The 16441-nt window shown below is 35.3% G+C and overlaps 1 protein-coding gene across 12 annotated transcripts in view; it reads left to right on the top strand.

Annotated features, from left to right (window-relative positions):
- Positions 1 to 16441, top strand: part of AGTPBP1 (ATP/GTP binding carboxypeptidase 1) — a 74829-nt gene that overhangs the window by 5986 nt on the left and 52402 nt on the right. For 2 of the 12 annotated variants that reach the window (XM_074811894.1, XM_074811895.1), the window contains exons 2-10: positions 3788 to 3886; positions 4781 to 4912; positions 5929 to 5999; positions 12093 to 12223; positions 12771 to 12838; positions 13239 to 13302; positions 13649 to 13795; positions 14069 to 14200; positions 16091 to 16184. In XM_074811894.1, coding sequence (XP_074667995.1) covers positions 5968 to 5999; positions 12093 to 12223; positions 12771 to 12838; positions 13239 to 13302; positions 13649 to 13795; positions 14069 to 14200; positions 16091 to 16184 — 668 coding nt within the window. In that variant the 5' untranslated portion in view covers positions 3788 to 3886; positions 4781 to 4912; positions 5929 to 5967. Of the gene's footprint in view, positions 1 to 1417; positions 3887 to 4780; positions 4913 to 5928; positions 6080 to 12092; positions 12224 to 12770; positions 12839 to 13238; positions 13303 to 13648; positions 13796 to 14068; positions 14201 to 16090; positions 16185 to 16441 lie in introns of those variants that run through there. The other 10 variants (XM_074811904.1, XM_074811903.1, XM_074811896.1 and 7 more) reach the window with 8 other exon arrangements.

The raw sequence follows: 16441 nt of genomic DNA on the forward strand, positions 1-16441 counted from the left end.
TGGGGTTTTGCCATATTTAGGATGCTGGTTATCACAGTGTTGACCTGCTTTCTACAAGTATTCTGGGTAGTTTGCTTCTTAGTACTGAGATGGTGACTCTTACTGTGATCCTGAATTTTGAACACAGGGCCTATTCCTACAAACATATATCTACTTAGTCTGTTCCTGCAAACAATTTACTTCTATGTTTAAAGAATTAAACCACAAATAGTATTTTGGATTAAGATTGCCTAGAACACAAAGAATGCAGTAGTCTTTTTATATAGTTGTGCTTAAACAGACTTTTTCAGTGTCTTGAAAAAGACTATTTTGACCTATGAACAGCTTCTGAGACTTCAGGGTATGCGAAATGATACACTATCAGTGGCCAGTTTGCTTCTGGTTTAATCTGCACTAGGACTCAGGAGACCCACATGTACTTCTGTCAGAGGTAAAGGTGTCTTTTGGAAGAATACCCCAGAATGCAATCACTTGATCTAGTGGAGGGGTTTGATTTAGCTTTTCTTCTGCCTAGCTTTTATGAAATTTTAAGTCATTACATGTTTTCTCAGTTCATACCTAGGGTTTCTCTATTTAGTTTTTTAATTCATTGTTTTTTGACACAGTTCTGCCCTCTGAACTTTTGTATTGCTTTCTTTTTCGCATACTATGATGCTGGTTTTTTTTTTTTTATACTGTAGCATTAACAAAGATTTTGCTCAGGTACTTGCTTCCACTATGTGATGAATAAGTACAGAGCAAAGAAATTACTTACTTGCTGTGCCCTTGTTCATGGTTACTTTTTTTTAACTTTTCAAATCAATAGCTCCATGATGAGCATAAGTGAAGTCTGAGCTCTGGCTTTGAAACTGCTTTGGGACGTGCCTAGCTTTGGATACAAAGCAAAGCATGAAAATATATAGAGATGAACAATCTTACAGGTTTTACAGACTTATTATGATAGATATACACAGTAAACCTCAAGCTTTGTTTTGTCACTTCATGAATATGATTTGATATGTGGGTTTTGCAACTCCTTTATTTATGATAATAAAATATCTTCTTTTAATATGTAGTGAACAGACTCAAAAACTAGGCCTTTCTTTCTATATAAAGTATATCAGTTAAGAAAATGAATTTTTGGAAAATAAACCCACAGAAAATAGAATATACTCAAGTAGAACAGATTTAATACTATCAATAAACTGTGCATATCCATACTTGGTTTTGATTTTGTTAGTTTCATTTGATGAAAAGAACTGTCGTCTTTGGAATGTAGTTACAAAGTACTTTCAGGAAAGTCCTGGTATTAACCAGGGTAAATTTCAGAGGTGTTTGGCTTTTTTAAGGACTCTATTTTCTGTGGGTTTTTTTTTGTTTTTCTTGTGTGTGGTTGTGTGGGCTTTGGGGGGGGGGGGGGGGCGCAGGGAGGTGTGTTAAGAAAAGAAAATACAAAGATACTTAAGTGTTTTAGTTACACTTACCCTTCTAAGATAGGCACATTCCATGTTAAAATATTTTGGTCAGTTGAAGCATGTGATTTCTGTTTATGTAAACTCAGATCATCTTCCAGATTCAGTAGCAGATAGATTATCTTTGTTTTCCCTAACAGAGAGTTCTAATAGCAGGATTTTAGCATAACAACTGTTTTTTTTTTTCAGCCTCCATGATCTTGAGAAATAGATTTTATCTGGCATGCTCTGTAAATACTTGGTTTTGTGGAAGAGTCGTCTTGCCCTGTCTGACTAGTACTGCTCCCTTTGCTTTCTATTAGCTTGCCAGATACTGGTAGATTTGTCTTCTGTGGCAGTTGTTTGAAAACATACTCTTTGGGGAGATTTTCTATTGCAAGACAATGGGCTTGATGGTAAGACAGTCTGGTATAATTCCCAAATATAGATATATATTTTAAATGTATATACAAAAACCCTAGAGTTTCAGTGGGGAAAAAAAAAAGCAACCATGAAAGCAGAGCTGCTGTTGGTTTAAATAAAAGTTTTGAGCCTCAGATGTGAGGTTGCTATGTGTTTAACATACGGGAATTTCTTTCAGATGCGGTGTTATCAAAATGACAATGAAAGTGCTCAGCACTGACATATTGTAGTAGTGACTATGCATTTTTTCATACTATGATTGTAAGTTAAGAGTAAAGATTGGAGTTTGATTTTCTGTCTGCCTTCCTTACTGTCCATTAGGGATTAATGGAAGACAAAAGGGAAAACAATTTAAAGTTAATACACTTAACTGCAGGTTCTGGTGCAGTTGAGCCATGCATTGCTGTACTGAGTTTAATTTGATTTCTTCAATTTTATGTAAAGATGGCTGTTCAGAGCATGTAGAAATTCCACCTGGATGGCTTGCAGTAAATAAGGGGTATACTCACTTCTCCCTGAAATACATGCACCAGTTTAAGTACCAGAATCTTAAAGAAGATGCAAAAAGAGCTATGTGACGGTGCATGCAAAGTATTTGATTAGTAATGTTTACTTTTTTTAAATTCCCTCTTTCCATTATTAGGTAGTTGATGAAGAGTAAATTTGATGATTAGGTGGCTTTCTACTGTAGTATGAAGTTTCTGATATTTGTGTGGAAATGACAAAGTATTCCTCTAAGAGAGAAGACGTAAACAAGGGAAGTGGAACAGGCACTGGCCTGATTTTAGTGAAGGGGATTTTTATTTATTTGCTTATTTTTTAAACAGATGACATTTTAGGTTTCTCTTCCCCTAAAGCAATGGATTTAGGATCACAAGAGTAAATGAATGTCTAAAATGGGAATGAGACACTGTTTTCTGGAAGAATCGGGAGCTGGTTTTGAATGTTCATCAGCTACAGATAAGTGAGATCAAGGAAAAAGAGAGGGCTTTGTTTGTTGTCCCTAGTGAAGTGTTTGGACAAGAAATATCGTGAGTACTTGATGTGTGATCTTCAAGGGTTGCAGGGAGGGAGGAAACCCCAAACCTGGCAGTCAGCAAAGAAAAGCCCAAATCTAGAAGTTTCTTCATCCACATGAGAAGAAATGGGGCTGAGGCTTTTTATAAAAGAGGATAGCAACATCTGGATTCTGGTCATAATCCCTTTAGGTTTTCTTGCAGAAGCCCTGAGGTCCAGTCACCTGTGCTAGCAGAATGGTATTAAGAGCATAGTACTAGAATTACTAATTCATCTTTCACCCACCTTGCAGGTTGCTAACTAACTTGTGTCAGTAATATTTCCTCTGAATGCTGTTAAAAGGTCTGACCAGAATTACTGCTGGCTTGGAGAAGCTAAGCATCTTGCTGTTCTTCTAATGCATGTAACTTAGTATTCAGGCAGATGGTGCACTTACGAGTCCTCTGTAGTCTAACAGGCACTTCCAGTAATACCTAATAGACATGCCTGAATGTGAGGTCTGAATGAAATGGTGCCAGTTCATTTCTTTAGCTATTGTTTTGAGCAAAAGAAAATTGGTGATAGTGCTTGCCGTTTTGTGCAGTAGCTTTGTGGTTAGAGCGCTTACCCAAGTCCATGGGTTCCATGTTACTCTGTTTCATTTCAGCACATTCCAAAACTTACATGAAGGGTAAATATTGGGGGGAGGGGGGGATATCCTCTTCCCTTTCACAGGAGCTTTGCCAGTGAGTGGCAAAGTTTCATAGGGCTAAAAAGACGGATCAGCAGAGAAGGTGAGTCTTTGGCTCAGTGACAAAGACTTCACCTAGGAGGGAGGCAAATACATGTCATATAAGGCATGTCTTTGTTTTTCTTGGGAGAAAGGAAAAGGTGAAAAATTATATATAACTTCTCTTAGTCCATTTAATTTATCTTAGTGTTGGTAGCATTACTGCAGTGAGTGCAGCATTCTGATTTGGAACTTCACCTGTCTGGAGAAATTTCCTTCGAAGAAGCTACTTGTTTCCCCTGTGCAGGTGAGAGGATGGTAGGAATAATGTTCCACAGACAGTGGGAAAAGGCAGATGGAGATTGCACAGAATCTAGCATGTATCAGTTTGAAGTTTAACTCGTCAACACACCCTGCTCCCCTCTGTTCCCCCTCCAACTTGAGGATTATTTTTTTTAATTGTTGTTTTTGGACTTTTAAATGCAGAAATGCTGATGCTAATTTACCCACTGCTCTGCTACCACTGGTAGGCAAGTGGCATCAAATGTGTGTTAAAAGTGTGTTTAAATTGACTCATGCACCTTCTGCATTGACATTTCTATCAATCCTTTATTCAAAATAATCATAATAATAAAAGTTTTTAAAAATGTTTTGGAAATGGCTTTTTTGCATCACCTAGTAAAATTTGAAGAGAGATTTGTTACTTTAGTATGCATAAATGTTCCACCACAACTCTCTGGATTGATGATATCCCTTTATATCCCTTTTATTTTTCTCCCTGCTCCTTCTCACTGATTTTTTGCAAAGGTTTTTGTGCTTTTTCTTATCTTCTTTTCCCCTTGACCTTAAGCATTTGCACATTAGCGCTTACTGAATACTTTGTGGTGAATTTAGAGCAAACAAATTAAGACCTTGCAGTTCAAGATAGTTCAGCTCTGTAGCTGGATCCACTGGTACAGCAGTTCAGTACACTATAATATGTAGACACTGTTGGCACTGGCAGACTGTTCATCATCTGTCTGACAGCGGGTCAACGCTGCAAGCAAAACAGCACTTGGCTACTTGAATTCAAGAATCTAATGTTTTCCCCTCAGTAAAACCTACAACCTGATTTGAATAATCCAGACTTCATAATTTGTGAAATTGTCTGCATTGTGGTGGGACACAGCTATTCTCTTGTAACTATCCATTTTCTTTAAAGGAAGTCAAGATAGTTTACACTTGAAGGGTACTTGGACAAATTGAGGACACCTGTTAACTTGAGTCAAGCTGGAATTCTTGTGAAAAGCTGAGCATTTGCTTCCTGGCTGCTGGGAAAAGATTCTGCTTTCAGGTAAGTCTGGAAATAAGCTTGCTTCATACTTCATTTGCTTTAGGCTTTTAGCAATTGCAGAGTGAAATTTACCAGTAATAAAAATCTGAGTATTTTATGTGCTGAACTGCAAGGATTTTTGAGAAGTCTTACAGATTTCTTTTTGGGGGGTGGGCTGCCTGTGTGTGCTTGACTGAATTTCTTGCCTTCGTTTCCCAAGAGAACAAGTGCTTTATTTTCTTCATTCTCACCACCCAAGTCTTTGAACATCCTTTTTCCCTTTACTCTGTCTTCTACCTTAAAACTAACAATTTTCCCCTTGAGGACACTGTTTTTTTCACAGTGGGAGTATTTGTCATTCATACTAGATCTCAAATGAGAGTACTGAGGTTCAGTTAATGGTCCTGTAGACTGCAACCTTAATTGCTTGGAGGCACTGTTTGAGGAAGCAGTGTACCCTGAGGACACGATGTCCTTAAAAGGATAGGAAAATTGAGTCCTTAGCACTATATGGTTTCTGTCCAAGAAATGTATTCAGGTCTTGCTTAAATAAGAACACCAAACACTCCATGTTTCTCACTGTGCCTCTAGCCCTAGTTATCCTATAGCTACGTGAAATGTCAGTCAGAAGTAAGTACGTTGTGGCATTTCACAACATTGTCAAGTAAGTTTAAAGAAGTGCATTTACTGGCTTCAGCAAAAGCTGTGTTTGATAAAATTCTGTCATGGATGTGAAAATATTGTTTATTAAGTAAATTATTTAAATTTCTGTTTTATTGTGATCAAACTCTTTGAGCTTGGTAGGACTGAATTATAATGCAGAATCACACTCCATACTTATATTGCAACAGTTTATTTTAAAAGCTACATCAAATAATTTGGAGAGAGAAGAGCTTGTGACAATGTGGAGAAATGCAATCAATGCTAATTAACTTACTTAACATTCCTGGTGTAGACACATCTAATACGGCAGTACTATTTCATCATTAAAAAAAAAAAAAGATGTTGATAATCTGTAGTTGCTTAATATCTTCCAGGTTATCGGAGATGGTGATTTGAAGAATCAGGTTTCCGATATGAACAAAGTAAAAACATCATCTGAAAAAAGGTAAACTTAAAACTATAGTGACTTTCCAACATCAAGCTATTTGAGATTTGTGGAAGAGCAGTCTTTATCTTAATGACAAGGTAAATAAAATATACATTATGGGTCCCTAGTAAGAATGTGCAAATTGATGTCCTGAAACACTGAGGGAGACAATATTGATTAGCATAAAGTAGTTTCACACTTAAGAAATAACTTTTTTAATTTAAAATTTTCAGTTAGTGTTACACATGTTTAAATATAAAATATACATTAAATTTCATTGAAACAATTATAAATTAATTTAATCATTTCAGGCAAATATGGGCAAAACATAAAATGATTTCTAGTGAAGGAATTAAAGGACAAGTTTATAATACTGTGTAAGAAGCCATGATTTTGTCCTGAAATGTATATCATTCTCCAACAGTCCTGCCATCCAACACACAGGACAAACGAGAGTGAGATTACAGAAGATTTCAAGAGTTGAAACATTGTGCTTGTAATTGTCATGATAACTTGTTTTAGCAAATATTTGAAAAAGTTATGAGATTATCTGTGGAAGGCAACATGTCTGTTAAGCATCAGGAAAGGCTTTCAGTCTTACTCTTTTCTTAAGATAACACAGGTTAAACCACGTCATTAAATCAAACCATCTGATCAGATGAAAAAAATAAGTCTAAAGGTGGGAAAATAGGGAATTTTGGCTTTGGTCTTAGTTCCCTGAAATACCAATTATTTTCTAAATGAGTGAATGAATTTTCATGAAGGACATGCTGCACTGTGGGTTAGTTTTATATCTTGGGGTGAATTTAAAATTTTAATTTAAATGCTTGCATGTAGAATCATCTTTGCTTTTGATGACTTCAACAATGGAATGGCTAGATGTCAGAGACTCGTTGTTCCTGTTTGTGTAAGAGATGGATCAAAAGAAATATTAAAGAAACTATTATGTTTTCTACTTTCAGTATATTAGTTCTTTAGGCATTATGATAAGCAAACTCAAACTCTCTGTCAGCAATGGGTATTCTTGGAAATAGTACTAATTATAATACATGAAGAATGCTATCACAGAGTATATTAGATTTCTGCAGAGTGGTCACTTACATGCCATTTATTCTTCTTTAGTTATTGAGTCAAAATGAAAGTTTCCATCCCTGCAATTCAAAACCATTGTTCCCTAAGTCATGAATAAATTATGGTGAATTTATTGTACAGGGATAGCTGTGAACTAATCAGAAGTATCAGCTCTTTAAAGATTATTTGTTAACTGTGGAGGTGTTTGAGAGAAAAAAATACTTAGAAAAAGGTTTTCATTGGAATAAAATGAAAACAAACTCACGAGAAGCCTGCCTACTTTAAAATATTTTTTTAAAGGCTCACTGTAACATGCTGAAACACAGATGACCTGTTTGCTCTGGGGGAAGAAGACACTCCCTGATGTCAGTGTGCTAGCTGACTGTAAACAGCAGTTTCAGAGGAAGTAGGTACAGTTGGGAAACTGAAGGTTTCTGATTACTTCCTTCATTTGACTATTATCTCTTGGAAAGCTTCTTGCAAGATGAATAGCCGAAAACCATTCTAAGATAACTCAATTTTTATAAGCTGCCATGTGACAGCTGTCAGAGTTATCGTTCTCAGCGTGAGCAGACAGGAGTGTTTTAGTATTTGCATAGCAGTAGTGGTGTACGGTTAGTAATGGAGAGTTGTGAATCTAGCACTTCATCATCATTGGAGTAAGAATGCTTAAACTTTTTGGGAGTTAGTGGGACTAAAAGAAATGTCCTGCAGTGGGGGAACTTTCTTTGAGAAGATGTTTTCTTGTTGAGGGACTTCTCTTTTAAACATGAACCCTTGTCCTCTGTTCCTCACTGCCTGGGCAGTTGCTTCTATCTCCTCATAACTTCCTAACCAGAGAATGAGGAAATCCACAGAACTGTCTGGTTAGCTGAAGTCACACTGTACGGTTTGGCAACAGCTGAGATGATGGCAAGCTTGTTCATATTTCCTTTCTGCAAGTAAGATGGTGGTGTGAGGGGCATTTTGAGCTGCAGTATTTGACTGTCGGATGGAGAAAGGGTTTCCTGCCCTAGGGAGACATGCAGTGTATATGGTCAAATAAGCCTGGTTAAACTTCACCTCAGGTTACTTAGAGAAAGTCGAAATCCATCCCAGAATAATAATTATCAGTTCTTTTCAGAATTTATGAAATTTGGGTTAAGTAGCGAAAGACGGAGATGGCAAACCTAGAGGTTATGTCTGTGGGAGTCAGGGAGCAGAAACGGAGTACTTGTAGATCAGCCGTCTTCTATTCCTTGCACAGAAGGATCCTGGAAGAACTAACCAAATGGGTGAGGCTGCAAACAGCCACAGGTGGTTTGAGTTGTTCTTGAAAATATATCTGATTTTTCATGTGTGAGAGAGTAACAGGTCCCATGAGCAGGAAAGTGGCATTAAAATACCACATACGTGTTTAAAGCTTTAAAATATGACATACTAAAATAACCATTCCATATGATTGCATCAGGAAGCTAAGGCAAGTGTTCCATCCAGGTGCGCTGGAGTAGAGCACTGACTGGATACCAGAGCTGTGGTAGTTGATCGCTGTCAGAAGGAAACAGTACAGAGTTTGTTTCTGGATGTGCTCTTTCTGTGTACAGTTAATGACTGAAAATATTTTGAGCTTCTACTAATTATCTGAAAGAGAAGAAAGTTCTTGTTGTTTGCAATTTTAACTTGAAGTTGGAAAGATCTGCAAAAATATTGGAGGATCAAATGATTTCAAAATACTTGTGTGAAATGCAGAAAATGGTTAAGAATATTTGATGGAAACATATGCAAGGTGCAGTGCTTAGAGAGGTATACAGTTACAACGGACAAAGAACAGTCACGTTTGCAGTGAGGAGAGCCAGAAATAATAAGATTAAACTGCAGGGAGAAAAACTTTCAAGTGAAGGGATACAAAGCGTTAGAATGAAGTTGCCTTTGGTTGTTGAACCACCATTTTTGCAGGCCGTTAGGGACGGGTTGAGCATATGTCTGTCACGAAAAGCAACTGTGGTGTTCATCCAGTTCTGAAGACAGTAGTTATATGGTCTTATGAAGTTTCTTCCTGTGCTTCACAGTCATGATTTTTATAACTAAAGATAGAAGAGACTCTGTGTTACCCTTAGTGACTATGGTGCTCTTGTAGAGGCAGCTTTAGAATGGGTAGGGTGAAAAATGTCTCTCTTGTAGGAAAACAAGTGTGGTATGAAAGGCTGGCCGCAGTGTTCAGGGCCACATGTGAGGTTCTGCAATGTCAGCAGCTTAAGAGGAAATCTAGCTCTGACAGGACAGTTTTTATCATGCCGTTCTCACTATTTCCTTGGTTTATCTAGCTGTTGAATTAAAAATACTGAATTCCATGTTGCCTCTGTTTTGGAGAGCTCTCTTCCAGGTTTGGATCCTGAATGGTTTGTTGATCAAAACTTATGTACATTACAAATATCAGAAAAAGACCCATTGCAGATTGGGCTTCCATTTTGTTCTTAGTTCAAATGGATAGTTACAGCAGTATTTTGTACAGGAGCAGAGTCAGTCAGTCTGGCTGCCGTATTTCCTGTCCTACAGCCTTTTTGATTTACCGTGCTGACATTGGAAGCTGTCACAGTATTATAACCACTCTGTATATTAGTATAGAATATTAATAAAAAAGTGTACAATTCTTGATTTAGAAAGAAAACTCACATAGCTAAGAGGAAATCGGGACTTTATATTTCAGCATAGACTCTGAGCTGATGTTATTTTCAAGAACACTTTATGGGGTATGGTGAAGACCTGAAGTTTATTTGACTATATTTCTGTTGGAAGACTTCTTGCAAGATGAATAGCCTAAAACCATTCTAAAGATATCTCTTTAACCACTGCAATGAGCACTCGTTGCTCTTCGTGGGAACTCTGGCCCCAGGAGGAAATTATACCTCTAAATCTTAGGACATAAATTGTTATACCACCCAGCAGTGAGAATGACTTATCCTTCCTAAACCTTTTAAAGCTTTTAGTAAGTACAGAGAAATTACGTTAGATGCTAACTTTCTGTATGTGGTATATTACTTCCATGTGCCAGTGTTGCTTGAATTTTGCAGGCTGCAGCAGTCAAAAATCAGGTTTGCTCTGAAATTTTAGTGCCTGTATGTGAGTTTGTCTTTATGAAAACTTGTATTTTCTTTTTTTGTTTGTTCCTAAGGATCATCCTTGCTTTTTTGGGTTGTTTCCAGCTTTCAAACTACACTTATTTCATTGTGAGACCAAGGATATACCACAATGGAAATTTTATATATATATACACACACACGCACACACAAATTGAAGCGACAGTTCTCTTACACAGTCTTATATGTGGGTTGACTGGACTCTTACTTGTCTTGATTGTGGAGCTGGTGAAGATAACATCCTTTGAAGTCTGTCAGTTTCTATACCAGATGAACAGACCTTGTGGATTTCATTAAAATCTTGGCTTTATTTTGGAGTATTTCAAGTTCAGTGGATAAATGGGGGAGTAGAAATAAACAAAACAAAACTTATGCAAATAGTAATGGCTTTATACTATTCAATCTGGTTTTGGATGATGAGAAAGGATTAGAGAGATTATGCTGTACTTATACAAGGGAAGTAATATTTTAGCAACCAAGACAGATTTATTTTAGATCAAAAAATCAACCAATTTGCTAGACTTTTAAATCAAAATCTAACAAATAATTGAGAAGCTGATATACTTACTTCACGATATAAAATTGTTTTGATTTGAGCTCTATAATTAGTATAACCATTTCTTATTACTGATGTTAACAACTTGTAAGTATCATCTGTAATCTGAAATTGTTTTTTAGTTATGCTTCTCATTTAAATATCTGTGGAAAAGTGAAAGTGGTGGAAGCAGTTTCCTCAACAGCTGTTAAATCAATTTGCTTTCACAGCAGTACAACCTTTGTCATCAGCTACCTTTTTTTCCTTGATTTTAACATATTCGTCCAAATCTAAACCAATTATTCTAGTTGAGCTAACCATAAGTGTGAAACCTTTTCACAGATGTAAAATACAAATCAAGGAGTAATAGTTCCTCATTGTTATAAACAAAACTGACAGTATTTATAAAGCTAGTGTTATATGCTTCAGTTTTATTGCAGATAGTCAGAACAGTATGTGTGTGAAATGAGTTATTGTTGATTATTGCAGGACGCTAATGTTACAAAAGTGAGAAGTGAAGGTAGTTAATCCTTGGAAATCATAATTTCCTGTAGTTAATTACTTAACTATAATTCAAATGTTAACCATTTGTCCAAAAATTACTTTCATGTGGGAATGTGAATCTCAACATCTGATTAAGTGTTATGTTCTAAAACTAGAGAGCAAATAAAATAATTTCTAGACCAACTGTTTTGAGTACTATAAATATTTACATTCATTCTTTCTCTGTAATATACCTATCTATATGACTGCCTGGTTTGAAATTGTTTCTTATATTAAAATACATTTTCAAGGCAATTTTATGATGTCAGGCCAAAATACCCTTGTGTTCCAAAATGAATCCAAACTGATGATAGCTTTGGACACCTTTCAAAGTTTATTTTCTTCAGAATGGTGTTCTTTTTCTTCAGCTGGTGGGTGCTGGTTTGCTTGCTTCATGAATTAGAATATTTTCTTTCACTTCGGAAACACCAGCCTGTAAGACAAATAGTCTTTGGGACTGTTTGTAGACAGTTTTTCCTTGAGTGGCAGGTTTGATACAGTATCTTGGCACTTAAGATAAACTATATTAAATATAAGTTATTCTAATTGACATAGATAAACAGCGTTTGTACCTATATCTGGATTTTATTTGCTGCAACGAATTCCCCTGTTCACAGTTGCTCTTGGCGATACTGTTATGTATAATTAGTCTGCTGCAATGCAGGCTTTGCAAAATCTGTCAATTTGCCAGAATTAAGGAGCATTAAGCCTGTGTTCCAATCAAGATAAAATATGAAGGTGAATTAGCGACTTCCCTTATCTGACATGGGATTTCTGTTTTTAGTGTTTTGGGGTTTTTTTTTTTGATGTAGATGGAAAAATGAATATAAAACATCTTTCTTGTAGTGTTTCTACCGGTTCTCGGACTATGTCTCTGCTATCACAGCTGGAGAAGATCAATTTGGATTCTGTACTAGGAGAAGCAGACAATGCCAGATATGTTACCTCAAAGATCCTTCATCTGGTTCAGAGTCAAGGTAAATATCTAAGTTTTGTGGTTTTAGTAGTTTTCCTTTTGAGCTTTGCTTCTTGTATTTCTTCCTTGCTGGACTTCAGTTTTTGTTTCTGTTTGGTGAACTTGATTATCCATCTGGTTTTGTCACTGATTGTTGAGAGCAGCTGTTTAAGGCCATGTTTAATGCTGTCTGGTATAGTATTGGTTACACTGAGTGCATTTTGTATTGTCAAACAGCTATAATATAAGTAAAAATTCACAGTATATATGTGTGTGTGTATATATATATGAGAAGTAGAAGTATCTGTAAGAGAGCTTTCTTACAGACTTTATCTTTACAGTAGTTTTTTCTAGGGCATGACAAGATTGTTGAACAAGTGAAAGCAAAAATTAGTCCTAAATCACTTAAGTTTTTTCCTTATTTTAGTTAGTTTTATATACATATATGCAGTTTTTAATAGGTTTTATTATTTGCAGTGTAGATTTTCTGATCAATCTGTATATGATCACATTTTTTTCCCTTGCAAGCTAGTACATTAAAAGAAAAATTGTCTTTTTCTCACTGGCAGAAAAAACCAAGAAAGAGATGACTTCTAAGGGCTCCACTGGAATAGAAGTTATTTTGTCAACCCTAGAGGTAAAACCTTTTAATCTGTGTGGTTATGGGTACATAGCAAGTTTTCATTTTATCACTCGGCTTCCTGTTATTAATTATGTTGTTATCCTAGCTAGTCTCCAAACCTTGTGTAGGACTATAATGATTAGATGTGGTCTACTTAAGAGTTTCTCTCCTGTATTTTTAAATACTCTAAGAAATTATTTGTCAACTATCAGTTCTAATTAGTATGCCATCCTACAAACTAGATTTTAATTGGTTTTGTGACTAATTCAGGCTGCATAGTAGGATGGTTAGGTGGGTGGTTACATCTTAAGTTTTGTTTGATTTGGTGGTGTCCATTTCTCTGAGTTTTAAGTGTCTAAACCACTGTATTAGAGTCCTACATTAAGCAAAGAAATATCTCTGTTTTGAATTGCAGAATACTAAAGATCCTCAAACTATTCTAAATATATTGAATATTCTCATTGAGGTTGTCTCAGTTGGTAAGTTTTCATTAAGGAGCAATTTGTGATTATATTCTTGTATTCTTCTGCAGACTGGGGTTTTTGGAGGGCAGGGGGTGTTTGTTTAATTTTTTTTGTTGTGCCTCTGATTTGCTAACACTGATTTAAGTGCAGAATAAAAACGTAAAAACTAAAGTCACCTTTCAAATAATCATACACAAATAATTTATGTTTGCTATAAGTCTAAGTGCGACATGTTTTTGCATAGTGCAGTCACAGATGAAGAAAATATTGCTGTTCTAAAGACTATACTTTATGATAACTTTAGCTTAGATACTTAATTGTTCTTTGGCTTTGGAGAGATCAGTTGGAGTTTAATTTCTAGGTGGTGGTCGGAGAGCAAACGTCTTAGTCACTAAAGGAGGGACACAGATCTTATTGCAGCTGCTTTTGACTGCCAGCAAAGACTCTCCACCAAATGAAGAATTAATGGTGCTTCTTCATACTCTTCTAGCAAAAATTGGTCCAAAAGGTGATAATTATATACTTAAGTATTATGGCTTAATACTTTATAGTTTTATTATTGTAACTTAACAAAAATTTTCTTTCTATTATTGTATAAGCATCCATGGACTCAGAATTGGTAAAGGAGAACAAAAGGAGGAGTAAAATAGATAGGGAGGAATGATGAAAAACACATATGCAGAGTTGACATTAGAAGGAATTCACATAAATGTTCATTTAACATTTATTTTTTGATAATTTCAGAATTAGTGTGATTGATCTTGCTTTTCTTTGATGTTAGATAAAAAGATTGGCATGAAAGCAAGAATTAATGGTGCCCTAAACATATCATTGAATTTAGTGAAGCAGAATTTGCAAAACCACAGGCTAATATTGCCATGTCTTCAAGTATTAAGAGTTTACTCAACCAACTGTAAGTATTACAGATAATTATTTTCTTCCCTGTATGATATAAAATTTTTTACAGAGATACAGTTAAAATATTGGATCTACATGCTTGTTTAATGTTAGATGTTGAAAGTAATTATTTTTATCTGAGAATTTGCTTTTTATATCATCAAATTGCTTAAATTCTAATAAAAGCTGTGAAGTATGCTTGTACTTCTTGTGTATCTGATTTTTTGTTCAGTCTGTGTGTGTATATATAGTTGAGGATTTTAACTAGTACTATTGGATGTGTGGAATTTTGAGTAATCTAATGTTCATAAATGCTGATGCTTTAAGATTTCTAAACCAGAAATGCTAATATTTTGTGCTTGCAAAAACACTTCAAATTAAATAATCATTCTCTTCATTATACCTGCTCATGGTTTTTTTGCTTTTTACTATTTTATTTCATTATTGATTACTAATTTGAAACTTGGTTCACACAGGAAATATTTTATTTGTTTAGTTAACCTTTCCCTTATTTCTTGTGTTGAAGTGCCCTACTATTGGAGCAGTATTCTTCCACAAGAATCTAATTAATTGTTGGGCAGGCAGTAGGAAGTTGGGGAAAGTAGTGTGGTTCTTGCTGTATCTCTACTGTAGCTTAGATGCTTCTTTTGAGCTCAAAATGGCGTTAAACCTCTTAAAAAGTGTGAGAAATTGAAAACATAGCCACATTCCTCCAAGAGAATTCATTTGATGATCTGTAAGTTTGTTTTCAGGACATTCTCATGAGCACCTATAGTTCATAAAGTCCCAATTCTTCTAAAATGTGAAAGTTTTATTTCTGTTGAGCTGTCTGATAATGAAGTAGAATGCTTCTAAATGGAAGAGTTGAATACAGATAGTTACACAGCTGAGCTGAAAAGTTGCTTCATCCTGAAAATGGGAAATTGAACTGAGTCTGTAATTTGGATTCTGCTTAGATCAATTCTATCTTTCTGTATTTCCCACTCCTTATAAACAGTAGTTTATTACATTCCAATGGGTAGTACTATTTAAGGTTTGTGTACAGTTGTTACCAGAATAGAGTCCTAACTTTTCTTAGATTCTAATGGTGTAATGTTGCTGCTAATGATGATGAAATTGCAACTCGGGGTTCAAATACTAAATTCTACATTAATAACAGCATTCATTATGTTGAAGTCAGTTCTTAGTTGCTCTCTTCCTACTTTGTTAGGAGGGCACGTTGTTAAACTCAGTCGGGAATTGAATTTCTGTGCCTGTTTCAGCAGTTTATATTTTCAGTGGGCGTTGGGCTTCAGTCATACATACATCCAGTGTGCACTTCTTGAACGTAGGTCTTGGCGTAATTTCTTTTGATTTGCTCCCTTTCAAATAGTTGTTTGTTTGTTTTTTTTTTTTCTGAGATCATATATGCAGAACGTGTAGCTCAGGAAAGCTTATACCGATTGTCATTTCTAAATTTTACAGCAAACTCTTGGCTTTCAAATTTTGGTGGACATACCTGTCTGTCCTGATAGTGAAGGATAATAGCAAGTCATAGAACTTGTTAGTCTTGAAGTTTTAGAAACCCTGCTGTCTTGATAAACTGTGAGGTTTTCTGGAAGAAAATTCTTTTTATGATGTATCTTAATAACAAAGAAAGCAGAAGCATCCACTGGAAGTAGTACATGATTTTATTTGTAAAGTAATAATTTTTTTCTTCTTTTCCAAGTTTTATCAGGATTGGATTATCACACTAATTATGTGCAGAGTAGTGTTTGTTTGTCATTGTATGTCTTAAAACACAAACATGTCTAACATTTTTTACTTCAAAATTAACTCACATTGATTTTAGTTTGACTATATTGATTTTTTTCTTTTGCCTTTCTTATTACATTATCTTAAAGTGGATTGTTTTTAACTCTTCCAGCTGTAAATGCAGTGTCCTTGGGAAAGAATGGAGTAGTAGAACTGATGTTTAAGATCGTTGGCCCTTTTAGTAAAAAGAACACTAGCCTTATAAAGTAAGTAAGGTCTCTTTTAATATAGTATATAGAAAAACCTTAGATACATTTCAAAACTTACTTGTAAATGAAAAATAATATTAGAAAAATCAAATGTAACTCGTATTTGAAAGCTAAAGTGAAGGGAGGTGGGAAGGAGAACCACAAATCTGACAGTTTAATTTTACCCAGTAGAGTAACACAAAATACTTGAATGTCTAGTTACAGTACTGGTAAAAGAATATAAATGTAGTTTTCTGTCTCTTAGATTCCTGCAT

This window comes from Strix aluco, chromosome Z (genome assembly GCF_031877795.1).
Source record: "Strix aluco isolate bStrAlu1 chromosome Z, bStrAlu1.hap1, whole genome shotgun sequence".
Classification (NCBI taxonomy): domain Eukaryota; kingdom Metazoa; phylum Chordata; class Aves; order Strigiformes; family Strigidae; genus Strix; species Strix aluco.